Source organism: Colius striatus, chromosome 15, assembly GCF_028858725.1.
Source record: "Colius striatus isolate bColStr4 chromosome 15, bColStr4.1.hap1, whole genome shotgun sequence".
Classification (NCBI taxonomy): domain Eukaryota; kingdom Metazoa; phylum Chordata; class Aves; order Coliiformes; family Coliidae; genus Colius; species Colius striatus.
In genome coordinates, this window is record NC_084773.1 from 4,669,882 (window position 1) to 4,688,623 (window position 18,742).

General features: G+C 50.8%; 1 protein-coding gene across 1 annotated transcript in view; it reads right to left on the reverse strand.

The window, feature by feature from the left end:
• Positions 1 to 18,742, reverse strand: part of BSN (bassoon presynaptic cytomatrix protein) — a 92,745-nt gene extending 74,003 nt beyond the window's left edge. The window contains exon 1 of the mRNA XM_062008396.1: positions 18,576 to 18,742. Within this exon, the coding sequence (XP_061864380.1) occupies positions 18,576 to 18,742 (167 nt within the window). The remainder of the gene's footprint in view (positions 1 to 18,575) is intronic.

Here is an 18,742-nt window from a genome sequence, read left to right on the forward strand (position 1 = left end):
ACAACCCTCTCAGGGAAACAGCTCTGCCTCAGCTCCAATCTCAACCTCCCCTGGGGCAACTTGAGGCTGTTTCCTCTTGTGCTGTTACTTGTTACTTGGGAGAAGAGACTGACACCTCACCTCACTACAAGCTCTTGTCAGGGAGTGTCAGAGCGTGCTGATGTCTCCTCTTCTGCAGGCTCAACACCCCCATTCCCTCAGCCCCTCCTCATCACCCTTGTGCTCCAGCCCCTTCCCCAGCTCAGTGCCCGGCTCTGGCCATGCTGCAGCCCCTCAGTGTCCCTGTGGCAGTGAGTGAGGGGCCCAGCACTGACACAGCCCTGGAGCTGCAGCTTCCCCAGGGCCCAGCACAGGGGGACAATCACTGCCCTGATTCTGGTGGTCACACTATGTCTGATACAAGCCAGGATGCCCCTGGCCGCCTTGGCCACCTGGGCACACTGCTGGCTCATGCTCACCAACGTCACTCGTGCTACTCTAGAAAGCACAGATGTTGTATCTGCCATCTTATTAGCTGAATCCTATGTACCAAAAATGGGTTTATGACTGATTTAAGTTCTAAGTAAACATTTGCCTGCTTGTTTTCATTCCTGTGTACTGCCTTTCTGTAACTGTTTGTGAATCATTAGCAATTGCAATTGGACAAGGCGATCACTGCAGATCCCTTCCAGCTGAACACCTCTCTCCTCTCCATCTTGCTCTGTGGCAAATAAATACTTAATTTGCACCTAACTTGTCCCTGGTTGAGCTAAGAGCCACTTCCCCTAGGGTGCTTTGCAATGTAAAACCAGAGCAAGGGCTGCACATGCCCACCAGCCCAGCACCCCCAAACTCCTCTCCAGAGAATCCCGAGGGCTGATGCCCATCAGTCACCCTCTGCAGACCACAACGAACATCTGCAACCGACTGCAAGGCAACTTATCCCCACAGAGTCCAGAGCAGCCTCTATGAACCACAAGACCTGAACTGGAGTCAGGGGACACTTTTTCATATCTCCCATGAGACCTTGTATGTCAGAAAGTCACCAGGTGACCTGCAGACTCTCACATGCTACTCTTTCAGCTGCCGATGCCTGACATGGGCAGCCACCACTGTCAGCATCTTGGCCAAGCCCCTCAGAGCCACCAGCAACTGGCATGACACAAGAGCCTGCCAGTAATGATCTAGTCCAATATATCTCAAAGAGATTTCTTCTGAGATAGCTTTACAGGAGCAGGCATACTAAAGGTTGAAAGATTTGAATAGGTCTCCTTTTCAAGTGATATAACTGTTGCTGAGAACATTTATGATCCCGAACTTCAAAGCATTAAAATCCCTCAGGGATAAGGGAGTGGTCCCATATCCATTCTACCTCTGTGTGAGGGGAAAACCCATTTCCTCTCTGATAGCAGAAAACTACATGCAAATCTTCTAGAGACAGAGTAGAAGCTACTTTGTGATCATAATGCAATTAACTGTGCTGCATAAGAGCTGAGACCCAGGAGGGTGCAGATGCAAAGCAGGAGCCTGGGCTCCTCCATGCCTGCAGAAATGCTGTCCCTGGGGTGAATGTGGAGCTACTGGGAAGGTTCCACGGCATTTCTGATCCAGCATCTGCATCTCTCTGGGCATTTTGCCTGGATATAAAGCCTGGAGGAACAGTAGCTCTTCCAGGGAATGGGTGCAGTCAGTAGGTCAGTTCTGGACCACTGGTGCCAGTGAAGACCAGCCTTGGAGCCTTTGGGGAGTGCAGGAAGGAGAGGAGGTAGTGGGCACTTGGCCTCAAGGGTACTGCCAAAGTGGACTCACCTGCAGGACTCATTACATCCAAACCCCCCATCACTGCAGGTGAGCACTGGGGCTGGCCATGCTGGGGAGCTGCTGGAGGCTGGACAGGAAAGCAGGCTGCTGCCTGAAGAGCTCCTCGCCTCTTTATTGCAGGACTCGAGAGATCTGCAGGAAATGATGAGGAGCCTTGCCACGGAGATACAGCCCTGTGACCCACACCAAAGAGCAGGCAGCCAAAGGGGGCATGAAACGGGGATAAACATCCCCAGAAGTCACAGTGAGCCACCTCTTCAATCGGATTCTCACCTGGCTGTTCAATCCTTCCCTGGTCCAACTGATTGCTGGACAGAGTTGTTTGTGCATGTTAAAAATTACACTCCTTCATAAAGGGTTGTGGCAATACTGTGGGCAGCAGAAAGGCCCCGTGGGATGGGTGTAGCACCCCAGCCACGGAGACATCGCTCCTCTCTGCCTCCATCCGCTTGCACCTTACAACTGAGCTCTAGAAGTTAAATGGTAAAAGAGCCGATTGCCACAGCCATGTTTAACTCCAGACCTTTGTCCCCTAAAGCTAACAGCATGAATTACTGTGTTGTATTTATGAGATGCCAGCAGAGTCAAAAGAGAAACCACGGCATGAAGTGAAAGAACTTTTATGGCACACAGTCGATGAAAGCTTATCTTCCAAATCCATGGCTATAACCCCAGCTCTGACAGCCTCTCTAATGTTAATTGGCACCAGCACCATTCATTTTTGTTTAGGTTGTTAACTATTCCCTACAGCAATGCAGAACTAAGCCCTCAGCGCTGCGACACACACAGCATCTGCTTGGAGATGCCAAAACTGAGGACAGACGCTTTCAGTAACCGTAACAGACTCACCTTCAATCTATTTGGAGGACTGGGAAAACCACACAAATACACAACTACTATAATATTCAGATTTAATGGGGGGAAAAGAAATCAATCAGAAAAAGAAAGTCTGTTCAAAAGCAATTAAAAGCAGCAGGTGGAAGGGTAAGAAAGGGAAGCTTCCTTGGCACCTGTTGGCACACTGAGGCCTCAGGCAAAGCGTATTCTGTCAAGAAAGGATTTAAGACATGGTCATAACAAGGCCATATAATTAAAGAGTGGAGACAGTAAGGCTACAGGAGTCAAAGGAAATCCTTCAAGAAGTAAAAATTCCATCTAGGTGAGGACCAAAACAAAACAAAACCCTAAGATTTTAGTAAATTAGATTTGAAAACATAATAAATCTTCCCAAAACCAATTCCTTAAGCAACAACTGGGGCAAAAACCAAACTAAAATCCTAAAACTTTAGAAACAGGCAATATGCCAAAGGATCTGAAAAACTGAAAGAAGACTGAAGCTCAACAGAAATATTTAAGGAACACAAGACTGTGAAAGAAAAATATAAACCCAACCTTTGCTGTGCTGTTTGCTAAGGAGAAATGTATGAAGGTTCCCACACCAGAACTGTATCATGTGCAGGATTGGTCTGTAAAAATCATCTCAGTAGCAGAAATGTCAGGGTGGAAATCTAGAAAGAAAGAAGGAAGGAAAAAAAAGGTAAAGGATGGTGAAATAAAGGGAAGCCTTCTTGTAGGTTAATAACTGACCACAGTTTAGAATGCCAAGGATAGAGGTAGATGGACAGGTTTTCCCAAGCAGAGCTGCAGGTCTCTGCCATGGGATAAGTGAGATATATTCAGAAATGGCCTAGGATAGAAGGGAATAATGAAAGGACGAGTTTGCTGAGCCATACAAATTTATTCAGAGCGTTCAAAGCTAAAGCAGAATGCAAAGAGCTTTAGAAAGCTCTCCTGAAATGGATGTCTTGAAATGCCGTGGCAGGTGAAACCCAAGGTCAAGAAATGCAGAGTAATGCACAGAAGAGAAGACAACCATAGCCACGTGTAGTGATGGGCTGGAAATGAGATATTGCTGCTCTGCAAAGAGTTCTTCAAGCCATTTTGGACAGTTCTCAGAAAATGTCAATTTAATGCTCATCAACAAATATAGAACAATCTACCAAAAAAAAATGCACAATTAAGTTATTTTGGGAAAAATGTATTCTGGAAAGCAATTCAAAGAGAAGAGCAGAGGCAGCCTGTTCCCTTGACTTGCTTCTGGCTTTTTATCCCTCTAGAGAGTGGCACAAAGGTCTGGTTTTGCACGGCTCCCTTTTCAGGCTTGACTCAGTGCAGGAGCTGGCAGGATTTCTGCAGCTGTCAGTCCATTGTGGGCAAGAGGAGTTTGCTGCTGGTGGGTAAAAAGGGGTGAGTCCCAGGGATATGGCCCTACCAGGACAGCATTCATAGCCCTGTCCACACCACCCAGGGGAAGCACCCTGTGCTTCTACAAAACCTCTGGCAGCAAGAAGCTTGCCTTTGACCATTAAGAAGCTGGGAAGAATGCAGGGTCCCTTTTTTTTGGATGCATTTCACCCATGCTCCAAAATTAAAAGCTGATGCAAAAAAAAGACATTATCCATGTCCATGACAGCTTGAGTCAACCCAACTCAGCCTGGAATGAAGAACAACACTCATTGCAGGCATAAAAAATAGGGAGATCCATCAGAAAGAGAAATGCTGTTAAAAAAGAGGTGGTAATGACATACCAGAAAGAAACCAGCTTGTATTTTTAGAAAAGGGAATGAAAAACCCCAGTTTAAACAGTAATTTCCAGGAGAGGAAATCAGACTATCATACTGCAGAGAGACAAACAGCTCCTGGTGACTGCAGTGAGTGGCAACAGAAAAACCCTGACTTTGCACCCCTCTGTGTTTGAGCCTGGGCAAATGAAACAAAAGACCTAGGGGGTTTTGTTGTTGTTGTTTTCTTGCACCTGTGAAAAGCTGGAGCTTTCTTATCCATTCTGCAATTGTGTCTTTGCACCTCACAGCATTTCAGTCACCTCGTAATTGTCCCTCTAACTCTTCCCCGAGCCACTTAGGTCTTTAATTTCATTGTCGTTGCCTCAAGTTGCCAGGAGAGCTGACATCTGAGGTGTGGAAGAGCAATCAAGAGAAGGTCATTTGGGCAGGAACTGAGGCAGATCAACCCCTGTCCTCTCCAGAGAGGTCCAAGTACTGCACATGTAAAGGGGTAGCTGGTAAAACTGGTGAGCTCACACTTTCCTGCAGGGAGAAGAGCTTTGTGTTCAAGACAGCCAGGTACCATTTCACAAAAAACTTCACATCAGGTTGTGTTGTCAGAAACACTTCTCAGCTGCAGAAGTTTCTACATCCCTGATGTTCTCCCTGACATCTATTATCAGAGACAAAAGGGTGGCTGCAAGTGTCTGCTGGGGACAGCACCCTGGGGCTGCCAGCCAACTGCCTTGTGCAGGATGGGGTCAATAGAGCTGTTTGTGTGTCTGAGATTTGCACTTTCTGGTCTTCAATGATTTGAATTAGAAGCTCAAATGCGAATGGCAAACCAAACCAGGAATTCATTTTGTGTGTAAAACTTGTTATTCACAACAGGAAAGAAAGCAAACCCAAAGAATAATACATTACCAAACCTGTCACAGACACCATCAACTTCAGTATTTCGAGCTGTTCAGTTTAAATGTGCTTCTGAAATAGCAGAGTCTGAAATTCCCCTGTCAAATTCTTTACAGGATCAAAGGAAAACACTTCTCCAGCGTCTGCAGTTCTGTGAGGCGCCCTGTCTCTGCCTGCATTTCCCTGCCACACATACCTCAGACCAGAATGTTTGTCCCCAAAGAGATTGGCCCATCTGCATATTTGATGTATCCATCCTCGTGGTCCCATCAAAAAGGCTTAATGTGGCAGAAATAGAAACAGGTAAAATGTAGGGCCGAGAGGTTTTCACTCGATAAGTGAAGCAGACTTTAGCTATGCTGATGAGTAGAAGGCATTTCATTATTGCCCAAGGCAGCTGGTTCATTTTTGTTTGCACACTTCAAAGAAAAAGAAAGGCATGAGAAGTTGTTAAGTCAAAGTGTTTAGGACTATATTTTTAATTGATAATAAATCAAAATTAAGTGGGTTATTACCAACATGGATCAGATGAAACTGAGTTGTGCAGCTGTCCTGGTTAAACCACGACGACAGCCAAGAGTAGTCAAGCCCTAACCCCATAACCAGTGCAGCCAGGACATATTCCAAGATAAGAAAGGCAGATAAAGTATAAAAGGGACATCTAAGGAGATACTTCTTTAGACTTTTCTCCCAAAGAGATGTTTCTGCATGTCTTAATTTTGACAAGCTAAGGTAATGAATGGCCTGTAATGCAGTAACAGGGACTATCTTTTCCACTCAAACAACTGATGTTCTGTCGTCACCGTAGTGGATCCAGTCAAAACCGAGTCTAATAAAGTGGTAAACAGGCTTTGCCTGCTCTGAAAATCACCACCATGAAAGGTGCAAAGGACCACACTTTCCCCTACTGCTCTGCTGCTGCCAAGCCCCAGGCAGCAGGACCTCACCCAGAGGGAGGAGGGCAGGCTGGGGCTGCACTTGCAGGACCAGCAGACTCCAAGACTTCCACCCCATATACATGGACACAACTCATCTTTCCTTACCTGCTCCCCAGCTACAGGACTGCCAAGGAAAACATCCACAACAACTTGCAGACAGAGGGGAAAAGAGGAAGCTTGGAAATTTCTGCTCCTTGGGTGCCCTAAATAGAGTTGGGGCAGATGCTGAGCAGCATGAGCTGACTTGGAGGGATGTAAGCAGAACCTGCATTGCCTCTTCACATATGCTGGTGTCAGGAGTGTTTCCAGAAGCCACCGCTGCTGCCTGGCCCTGGCACGATGTGCTCCAGCACTATCTGCTGCAGACATCTCCCGAGTTTATAGTGCAGCAGATGCAGCCTGTGGATGCGGCTGGGGAGCAGACTGACAGTGGTTTCCCCAGCGTCCTGAGAGCCATTCCCAGCAGAGGAGAGCAGAGATGGTCTGTCAGGGCAGCAGTCTGAAGGATTGCTACCAGCACCTGCACACTCCTCACCCAGATGACCGTGAGGGGTTACGTATTGATAGCACTGACAGAATCACAGAGTGGTGGGGGTTGGAAGGGACCTCAAGAGCTCATCCAGCCCAACCCCTTGCTAAAGCAGGTCCACTTAGATCAGGTCACACAGAAACAAGTCCAGGTGGGTTTTTAAAACCTCCAGAGAAGGAGCCTCCACACCCTCCCTGGGCAGCCTGGGCCAGGGCTCCCTCATCCTCATAGCAAAGTAGTTTTTCCTTGTATTTAAGTGGAACTTTTTGTGTTCCAACTTATGCCTGTCACTTGAGAGAACCAGAAAAAAGAGCCAACCCATCCTCCTGACATATAACTTTCAAATACTTGTGTTAAAGAGGTCCCTCCTCAGCCTGCTCTTCTGCAGGCTGAACAGTCCCAGGCGCCACAGCCTTTCCTCATAAGGAAGATGGTCTAGCAGTTCCCTGTCCCTGTTGAGCTGGGGAGCCCAGAACTGGACACAGGACTCCAGATGAGGCCTCACCAGGGCAGAGTAGAGGAGGAGGAGAATCTCCCACAACCTACTGGCTACACTCTTCTTGATGCACCCCAGGATGCCATTGGCCTTCTTGGCCACGAGGGCACATTGCTGGCTCATGCTGGCTTAATCCTCCTCAATCCATCAAGAAATCCTGCTGTGAATGGGTCAAAAGAAACTCAAACTATGGTGGCTTACTATCATTGGGCAGAAGATGCAATTCAGAGGAGACATTGGAAAGATCAAGGCACTTCAAGGACAACAGGTAGTTCACCATGTTCTATTGCTAGTCCTACAAGGACTACATTAACGGGTCCCAAAGTTGGGAGCCCCAAAATGAGCCCCCAAACTTGGAATCAATAACACAAGTTACTGTAAACAAGCTACAGAAAAAGTATATTGCAAAATTAAAATGGAAAAATAAATGCATGACTGCATCCTGCAGCCTTGGAGGTTACTTCCAAGCCTGATGAGAAGAGTTTGGCCTGTGGCCACCCCGGCTGCTTGAGCCAACTAACCCAAACCCAGCCTGGCCAGGGCAACACATGCTGCCATCGCTTTGCCCAACCACAGCACAGACACACCTGGAAAAGCCTCAAGCCATCAGTGTTTACTCTGGCAGTTAACTGGGAGTTTAGTGTTTTAAAAAAACCCCAAAATGCAGGGAAAAAAAGCCCCAACCAAACAACAATTTGTCTCCCTAAGAAGATTAATAGGTGCATTTAAAGAAATCTGTCTGTAGGCTTAATGAGAAAGAGGCAGCAAAATCCTAAATGTGAGACCTCCCACAGTTTCTCAGTCCAGCCGTACAATGAAATAATAGTTTATGTAACTGGGATTGGAACAAAATAAATTAAAAGTAATTTCATGTTTCATCAAAGGAAAAAGTACAGTTTGGAGTCAATGTGGAAAAAGATCTAGTTCAGCACTGCCTTCTCCCCCAGCCTTTCATAAGCTTTGTATTACCAGCTGATGTGGGTTTTTTAAGAGGAAGGCAAATTACCAAGTCCCTTAAGAACTTATTATACATTTCCAGATCTCAGCTATTCCTATTTGATAACTCATCACTTCATATATCTGTAACTGAAATGTTGTCTTTAGGAGATGAAGGAAAAAAAACCCACCCCACGTTGTTTTTCCCAGGCTGCAATCTGGGTTTTTTCTGGTTTCTTAAAAAAATAAAAGAGAAGTGGTTACCAGCTACAACATGTCAGTCTTTGAAAGCAATTCCCACGCACGACTCTGTCCTTTCGCAGACATTAAATATGGCAAAATCTCCTCATACTCCTCACGTCTAGACAGATGAAGGAAAGGAACAACCTACCAACAGTCTTTCTTGCACAGGGGAGCCCCATGGCAGACCCACTTGGGTCTTATATGGGATGGTCAGGGGGCAGGACCCCTCTGAATCCATTTAATAGCTGAAGAACACACATCTAACATTGACTTTGTGCCCACGTACAAAGCTTCTGAGGGCAGATCACCCTGAGAAGGAGCATCCTGAAACCATGTCAGAAGAGGACACATCCTCCAAGTATCTCCTAACAGAGCTCAAAGTCCATAAATGAAGACAAATTCCAAAATAAATGTCCACATCCATGATGTTAAAATCCTCAGGAGGGCACTGGTCCTGCAAAGCAATGTCCACTGGAGCCAAGCTGTGAGCTCAGTGTCATCTCCCGTCCCTCACAGCAATTGGAGGAGCCTGTGAGCCCTCATTGCCCAGAAAGTCTGCAAACAGAAAACAGCAATATTCTACTGCCAGGCAAGAGAAAAGAAAAGCAAAAAGGTTCAAAGGCTGCTCTCACTGATTGGCATCTGGCCTTTGAAGGTCTCTCTACCCTGTAATACCTACAGAGACGCCTGTGCCTCTGGCACGCAGGCCTGGATGGAGGAGGGCAGCCCAACCTCACACACACTGCCTCACACACTGATTTTTGTCACATCTGCACCAAGCAACATTTTGGTCCACAGTGATTTTTTTTCTGTGGCCTTCAGAGGAGCTGTCAGATCCTCATCTGAAAGCTGTTCAGCATGGGAAACTGCTTTGTCACATCTGAGAGACTGTGGTCCCAGGCAGGCCCCGGAGCCAAGTGATGAACAGTTAGTCATACCTGCTCCAAAAAACCCAACATTCAGCAACACTTCTCAAGCAGCATGGATGCCATACAGCATCGCCTTGCTCTAGGCTGTGGTATAGGAGTCAAAAAACAGGGCAGCCTTCTGAGAGAAGAGTAGGAGATGCTCTTGTGAGGAACAGCTGAGCATGCTCAGGCAGCAGAGGTTCAGATGCCTGCAGGTGAGATGGGCAGCAAGTCACAGGCAGGAGATGGCCACCTGCACCTCACATGGAGGTTCAGAAGAATAACAGAGAATGAAAAGTAATGCTGAGAAACACAGAAACACTCAACAGTATTGAGGGAGGAGAGAAAGAGCTTCTCATGGTTCAGAAGAGCCCGTGCAGAGCTTGGTGCGACTCAAGAAGTCCCTGTGTAACTGTGATGCAGTGAGACGGCTTGGGGTCCATAAGATGCCTCTTCCTTCCCTCCTGTACAGCCTGTTGCCTGGCTGTGAACACAGAGGAGAGGGGCCTACAAGGGAAGGACCATCTCATTATGTCCTGACCCATGTACCAACAGCTGCCCCCACTGTGTCCCAGCCATGCCATGTGCCCCATCGTCTGGCTGCAGATCCAGAAGTGAGTGAACATCCCAGTCCCCATCACTCCCTTGTGTGAAACCAGCTGGTAAGGACAGCCCAAGTCCAAATCTTTGAACACATCTGGGATGAAGGCTGCATCAACTCTCAGGAAAGCAGATGGAAACTAAGCCACAGCTTGCTGTCTCATTCGAGATCTTAGTTGTTACCCTGTTGGTGGCACTATACAATAGGGTGTCTAACGGTGTCTACCAGTGGGTAATGGCCCAGAGGTCTCCTCCAGGCCCGTGCTCCTACCTTCACCCACCAGTACTGTCCCTGTTTCAGTCACTTGGCTCTCAGACAGCTGTGCCCGCCATCAGCAAGCACGGATGGTCTCTGGGGGGAGATGTTCATCTTGGTTGCTCTAGGGTGAAGATGCAAAGGCTCTTCCTCATGTCAGGAAGTGAGGGGAGGACGAGGGCAGGCTGCTGAGGTGGCCTGTGAGCAATGGGCTTTGAAGAACGACTGCAGGAGACGCTGAGGACAGGGATAGGAGAAAGGGCTGGGGACGGACTGGGCAGGAGATGGGTTTTTGTTGTTGTAGCTCTTCTAAGAAGATGCCTACTGCATTAAATATACACCCATTTTTCTTCTATAGACAATGACCTAGAAACACAGCTAAATCATTTTTGACAAAAGAGAATGCACCAAACTATTTAATCACATCTTCAGGGGGAATAAAGCCAGTATGAAAGGCTAATCTACTGCACACTGCAGAAACTAGGGAGACTCTGTATTTTAGGAGACGAGGCTTTTATTTAAGCCTTCTGTGATCATGTATCCCATTACACCCCCTGGTACACTGCTTCTACACTTATTTATGCTCACTGTTTACAACCATTTCATTGCCATTTGGCAACCTTGGACCTCTAAACTGCAGATTTTGTTTTGCCTCCACTAGCCTTTGTAACAACCTTTACCACCCAGTGCCAGAAGTCAGGCTGCATGGTCTACCATCACTTCTCATCTCAAGCCAAACAATGACACTTAAAACCCAAAAAATGGCATTCCGAGGCTTCTCTTGACTTGGTGGGGGATATTTCTCTGCCTTGGTGGAGCTCAGCATAGGCAGGGAGCTGCTGTCTCTTGCCCCACCAACCCGCTGTCCCCAGTCTGTTGACAAGGCCAGGGTCTGTCTTCATTATCAAACACACACTAGTAAGCTACAAAGAGGCCAAGAGTCAGGGAGATACCATCATCAGCATCACTAAGTCATCTTTGACATCAAACATGAGCAAAGTCTGGGTGAGGAGCCCCCGAGGAACACACCCTCCAGCTTCACAGTGAAACACAGACCAGCATTAATAGCATGCAATGATACTGCTCTCTCTTGTAGGCTCCTAAATAGCTTGTTGGAGGTGCTGGGTGTTGTCAGCAAGGAGACAGCTCACTGTATTTATCAAACCTTTCCAGCACCAGTGCCATGCAAAGTAGTACAGCATGCCCAGCCATGACTGACAGGCTGCACAGCAGCGCTGCGGGGTCACAGCACCTCCAGGCACTAAAAAAGACCAAAAAAACCTGTTTATAAGGCCAGTCATGCCCATGGATTGATGCAAAAATAACAAATCTGTCATTCAGACAGACGTTTGAAAACAGCGACGGCTCAGCGGCGACAATCTCAATCTCAAGGAAATACGTGCAACACTCGCAACAGCTTACAGTGTGTGGGACTGCGGTGACCACCAGCACTTGCTGCCACTCACCGGCCCAAAAACAACCTGAGCAGCATCCAGGAGAGGAGCAGTGGCACTCAGCAGGTCAAGGGAGGTTCTTCTCCCTCTCTACTCTGCCCTGGTGAGGCCTCATCTGGAGTCCTGTGTCCAGGTCTGGGCTCCTCAGCTCAAGAGGGACAGGGAAGTGCTGGAGAGAGGCCAGTGCAGGGCCACCAAGGTGATCAGGGGAATGGAGCATCTTTCATACGAGGAAAGGCTGCGGGAACTGGGGCTGTTTAGTCTGGAGAAGAGGAGACTGAGGGGAGATCTCAGATATTTACAAATATCTAAAGGGTGGGTGTCAGGAGGTTGGGGCAGCACTTTTTTTGATGGTATCTAGCAACAGTACAAGGGGTGATGGGATGAAGCTGGAACACAAAAAGTTCCACTTAAACATAAGAAGAAACTACTTCAGTGTTTCAGTGAGGGAGCCCTGGCACAGGCTGCCCAGGGAGGGTGTGGAGGCTCCTTCCTTGAAGGTCTTCAAGACCCACCTGGACACGTTCCTGTGTGACCTGATCTAGGTGACCCTGCTTCTGCAGGGGGGTGGGACTGGATGATCTCTAAAGGTCCCTTCCAACCCTTCCATTCTACAATTCTATGATTCTATGATCTTCTCTCCACATTTAGTGAGAACTCAGAACACCTTTGCCATGGAGTCCATTTGACCCTACGGAGCAACCTGCGCTTGGAAAACACCCTGACTGGCCGTCACATCCCTCTGCAGATGCATCTCCTGCGCTGGGAAATGGCCTCATCTTGCTACAGAAAAGACTCCTTGGCTGATGGTGAGGTATAGTGCGAGTGCCAGCCCCAGCTGGGGAATCGGTGTAAGGGCTGCACAGCCAGGCAGGGGCTGTGGCACATGGGCTGCATTGTTTGGGCAGGTACATGTCCAGATGCCCACTGAGTACTCACCAAACCATGATAAACTGTAGGAAGCTGCCACAGCACTAAAGAGCTGCTCCCACTGAATTGGAAACATGATGGGAAGTATCAAGTCCTTGCCTCATTCACACAGCAGAGAAAAGGAACTGTATTACTGAGGTGTGCTGGAGCAGCAGAAGCCCTCCCATCACAGGCTCCGGGAGGGACCCACCAGCCCCTGAGCACCAGCAACGGAGCCGAGCCCCAGCACTCAGGATTTCAGAGCACAGAAAGAGGCTCTGCTGTAGCTGCAAATTGCACAGGAAGGAGCAAAAGACCTCTCCAACTTTTCAACCAGCACGAGCCAAAGGAGCGAAGGAAACCAACCCTCCTAAAATCTTCCCCATCTGTCTTTGTGAGCAGAAGCAGACGCTGTGGGTACAGCCCGGAGCCCCTCACGCAGAGACAGCAAAAGGCTGTGGCTCCAGCACAACATGCAGGTAGTTGTGAGCAGAGAGAAGCCCAACCTGTGCAGCGGATTGCAAATCTGTGTGTTTGTTTTGGAAATAAAGGCATTAATATTTGATGCCAAACATTTTGAATATTGATGAGCACATTCACAGAAGAGGTTTGGGAGTTACTTAAGCACCCAGAATTGTGCCATCTAAATTCAGTGGCCTAATGGCTGCTGTCAGAGCTCTCAGAAGTATGCAAAACGCCTCTTGCTGAAGGGAAGACGCGTGGCACCGACACCACCTGCCCATCACGGCACAGGGAGACGAATCCAAGCCCAGTGGGACAATTAACACAGCAAATATTTTGACTTGATCCATCAAGTAAGCCGTTTTGTACTCCTCCTTTTACCTTTTATTTTGCTCACACAAGACTTATGAGCCTGCAATGTTGCATATTTGCTTTTCCTTTCCTGACTTAAACCCAGCCTCAGCTCCGTCCTGACCCTCCAAACATCTGACACCAAATAAACTGAACACTTACTAAGCACTTACCTGGCAGACTTTGCCAAAGTGCCAGCCCACAGTCCAGCAAACAGCCAGGAAAAACCTGTTCCAGTATTTGAGGAAAAGCTTTTTCCAGTGATGCCCCTGACAGCAATGTCTCTGCTGTGTCCTCCTCAGGGGTCAGTCTCTTTGGGGGCAAAAGTGGATGGAAACAAACCCAGAGCTGGCTCTCCAGACAAGCAAGAGCCCTGTCCATAGCCTGGTTTTCCATCAGGCGGCCTCGGTTTATTTGTAGCAGAGTCATTTTGAAAATGGACACTGACTGCTCGCTTTTGCAAGCTCATGAAAAGTGCCCACTTAAAAAGAAATGGGTAAATTTGATTGTTTTTTTAATTACTTTTATGTATATGTTTATTGCCTATTATTGCCATGATGCTTATGGCAAGAAAACAAGCCCAGCAAATGCAAGTGAGCTAAAAAGGGCAGAACAAAGCATCCAAACTGCACTTTTTTTCCCCCCTAAAGCTATGCTATTTTCTCTGTTTTGGAGGGCTGCTTCTTTCAGGCCACTTTCTACTATACTTCTTGTTATCACCTGATTTTTTTTAACTTCAAGCTCCACCAGCTGCCAAACAGCCTGATGCTAAATGTATGGCAGGGCAAAGGAGGCTGACACTTGACTTGCCATTCCAAGCCAAGGCCTTGGAGGAGCACTCATAGAATCATAGAATGGTAGAGGTTGGAAGGGACTTTTAGAGATCATCCAGTCCAAGCCCCCTGCAGAAGCAGGTCCACCTAGATCAGGTCACACAGGAACGTGTCCAGGTGGGTCTTAAAGACCTCCAAGGAAGGAGCCTCCACACCCTCCCTGGGCAGCCTGTGCCAGGGCTCTCTTACCTCACAGTGAAATAGTTTTTTCTTATGTTTAAATGGAACTTTTTGTGTTCCAGCTTCATCCCATCACCCCTTGTCCTGTTGCCAGATACTTGCAGCACGTGCTGGAGCTGCCACCACTCGCTACTGGAAACTTCCTCGCTTGGTCACTTCAAGACCTTTCAGCTCGCCTGAAGCCTGAGAAATGTGAGGTGATTCAGTACAGCAGCTCCTTTACCCCAGAAAACAACGGTGCTGGTGAGGTGTGCTGGTGTGCCAGGGACAGGGCTTCCTCCTGCCTCTGGGGCCCAGCAGCCAGCCCGACTGTTTGCCACACGCAGCTTCCCAGCGCAGACACATGGTGATGCTGAAAGCGCCGCTGCTCCCGCCGACAGCCCCTGCATTTGTAACCGGTCCTCAACACTTCCCAGGAGACTGCCCCTCTTCCCTTCTCCTGTCCTTCAGCCTTAGCTCATGCACCCAGGCATCAAAAAGTCTTTAACGAGCTCCAGAGCCGAGCAGTAGACAGACCAAAAACCTGAATGAGCTGCGCATAAATCAGGCCCAGACAAACGCGACCAGAAGCAGCAATAAAGTCTCTCTTCGGGACACCAGGAAAGCCAGCTGCCTAAAGCACTGTGTCCTAAGCTACCCTTTCTGTCCAACCCCTTTTTGTCAATCCATCAAGCTAAACCCTAAAATGAACTTGTCCTTTCTGTTTAGAGGCTCTCTGGAGGAGCAGACCGGGACTCTAACGCCAAGAAGCCAGAAAGTTTTCTGTCCAAATGCATCTGCATCCCGTTTGTGTTCCTTTGACCTCATGGGTTCAAAACACTCCATCTTTTCATCTCCTCTCAGGCTCTGTTTGCTCAGGCAGACCAGAAGCAACCCTTCTCTCCCTCCTCCTGTCAGGATCACCTCTCTGAGTACCAGAGCTGGGCACAAGTCTCCTAGCTGAGATTCTAGCAGCGCCTTGCACAAGGGGAAGGTCTTCCCATCAGCACTGAAAATGCCTTGCCTGATGCAATCCTGCACCACGTTTGCTTTTCCCAGGGCTGCACACCACTGGCAGAGCCTCATCGCCTCAGGGCTGAGCACTGCACCCATCTTCTTCCCCTTCACCCTCCCTGGCTCCACCACACCTCACCCAGAGCACACAAGCAGGAATCAAAGTTTAGTATTGCTGGTAGATGTTGCAGCCAGGTGAGAGGATGGTAATTCTACAGGATCCTTTGCACTCTCTGAAGTCTCCCCATGGCACAGACACACAGCTTCTTGAAAGCAATTATGATGAGTTTAAACACAAGCCCCTGAAAACCCAGTGTACCACAGAGAAAGGATTCAGACTGTTGCCCTGTATAACTAACACAAAGCAAGTTGTGAAAGGTTACACAGAAAAGTAACACTACAGCAGCTTTCCTGGGCTTGCCTACAGATTTAGGTTACTTAGAATGGGGGGAAAAAAAAGGAGAAGAAACTGCCCAGATTCACTGTCCCTCGTCACTTGGGATTTCTGGCGTGGCACTTTCTGCACTGCACACCCGCTGCTCGGTCAGCACGAGATGGGCTTTGCTAAACCTTTTACAGCATCTTCTGTCTCTTACATTCCCACTCCTGCTTCTCACACCGACGACTTTCTTCTCGAGGCCTGTTTTTTCCCTCAGTCCCACTTTGTTACCTCGAATGAAGATCCCCTGGCGTTATCTCAGCTCCCCACACCCCTCCCACGCTCAGTGTTTAAACACTGGTACAGAGCAGCATCTTCCCCGCGCCGCTCCGCCGCAGCCCGCGCCGCCAGCTCGCACAGCCCCACGCGGCACACCTCTTTAATTGCGTTAATTAATTGCAGGGGAGGGCAGCTCCCAGGCAGCAGCTCCCCAGGAGGGGCAGAAGCATCAGCTCAAACTACACGGACTCAAGCATGTCCAGCAAAACTAACCTGGCAATTCTGGCAGGAGACAAGCGAGCATGGTCAGTGTGGCAGCACCACGCTCCTCCACCCGGCTGGACCCATGTGCTCCGGGACCCCCAAAGCCCCTGAGACCCCCATGTCTGATACAACAGCAAAGGCAGACCTCGGGCAGCAATGGGGGAGCCCTGTGGAAGCGCCAGCAATGGACAGAGCCGGCAGATCTGCACTGCTCTCTCGGCTGATCTCACTACGCTGGCCTAAACAGCCCTGCAGGTATTTCATTTTACATTTTTATGAGCAGCCTGTGCCCAGCTTCTCGCTGGCAGAGTCTGAAGCAGACATGTTAGTGACTCTTTGCAAGGGAAACTGGAAAAACTGTCACGGAGAACGGGCAGGATTTCACTCAGGGGTATTTACTCCTGCTCCTCATGTGAAAGCTAATGGGATTTTACAGAGAGAAGCCTGCCTGCAGCTCGGCCACCCTGTCGGATCCCTGAATCCTGTCTGGCTGTCAAGGTGCAGCCTGTGAGCAGGGATTGCAGCCCACTGGCCAGGAGCAAGGGGAAGCCACTGCAGCCTCCCGCTCGCATTTTCCCTGTTGGAAGCACGACGCCAGCAGCAGCAGCAGCAGCAGAGCTCATTGCTGCACGGGTGAGGTGAAGAGCCCGGAATGCAGCCGCCTCAGCCACGCGCCGTCGGCAAACGGCCCACTGAGTCCTCCACGTCCCTCTGTGCAACTTTCTGCTCCTCACATTTATTTTGCAAGAGATATTTTAGGATCAGGTTTGGGGTTTATTTTTCTAAAGGAATATCTTCAATCCCCCACCTGCTTCTGAAGCGCCTCTCTCCCAGCCAGCACTGCCTGGCAGAAGGGGAGCGGCTCGGCACGGCTCCCCACGAGGTTTTGCACCGATGACTCCTGCCAGGGCTGCACGTCCCTCCTGTTATATAACGACTTTTCCCATTTGGTGCCGACTCTACCTGGGGTGGCCCTACCTGGGGTGGCCACGTTTGGGGTGTTCGGATGTATCAGTGCTGTCAGCTGCGTGATGCCAGGCATCATCTTCCCATCCTGACCCGACCCCCCAGCCCAAGCTTCCCGACCCCAAATCACATTCCTCCCTCCTAACCCTGCTCTCCCTGTACCCACCTCAGCCCTCACTGCCGGAGTCCCCTTTCTCCTGCCCCCTAAACCGCCGCACGGGGGCCGAGGGCACGCCGTCCCTCCCCTGCACGCAGCCCCAAACCGCACCCTTGCGTTCTGCCAGCACTCACGGGTACCCCCGAGCTGCCAGCTCCCTGGGGCTGCACCCTCCAGCAGTGACCAGCCTTAGCTGTCCCTAAGCCCCTCGCTCCACCTTCCTTGTGTGCCCGCACCCGCTGCCTTCTCCCTACGCACCGACATCCCCCGGGGCTACACCCCGACCTCCCGCCGCCTCTCACTCTCCGCTCTTACCCCGCCAGCCCATCTTTCCCTGCACGGACCACGCAGATCCGCAGCACCCGCGCGGCTGCTCCCGCCGCCGTGATCCCCCGCACAGTCCGTGCGCCCAGCGCACCCGCGACCCTCCGCACAGCCCGCGCCCGCAGCGCACCCGCGATCCCCCATACAGTCCGTGTCCCCATCGCACCCGCTATTCCCCGCACAGCCCGTGTACACATCGCACCCTCTACCCCCCGCACAGCCCGTGTCTCCATCACACCCGCGACTCCCCGCCCAGCCCATGTCCCCATCGCACCCGCGACCTCCCGCACAGCCCGTGTCTCCATCACACCCGCGACCTCCCGCACAGCCCGTGTCCCCATCACACCCGCGACCCCCCGCACAGCCCGTGTCCCCATCACACCCGCGACCCCCCGCACAGCCCGTGTCCCCATCACACCCGCGACCCCCCGCATAACCCGTGTCTCCATCACACCCGCGTCCCCCCGCCCAGCCCGTGTCCCCACCGCACCCGCGTCCCCCCGCCCAGCCCGCGTCCCCCCGCCCAGCCCGTGTCTCCATCACACCCGCGACCCCCCGCATAACCCGTGTCTCCATCACACCCGCGTCCCCCCGCCCAGCCCGTGTCCCCACCGCACCCGCGTCCCCCCGCCCAGCCCGTGTCTCCATCACACCCGCGTCCCCCCGCCCAGCCCGTGTCCCCATCGCACCCGGGACCCCCCGCCCAGCCCGTGTCCCCACCGCACCCGCGTCCCCCCGCCCAGCCCGTGTCCCCACCGCACCCGCGACCCCCGCCCAGCCCGTGTCCCCACCGCACCCGCGACCCCCGCGCGGCGCGCGCCCCGTGTGCCCCGCGCGCTCACCTGGGCCCGGGCGCGCTGCCCGGGAGCTGTCCGCCGCCGCCCGGTGCTGAAGGCGGCTTGGCGGCGGCGGCGGGCGGCGGCGGCGCCCCGGCGGCGGCAGCGGCGGCGGCGGCGGGGGGCAGCTGCCCGTCGTCGCCGCCGCCCTCCAGGCTGGCCTCGTTACCCAT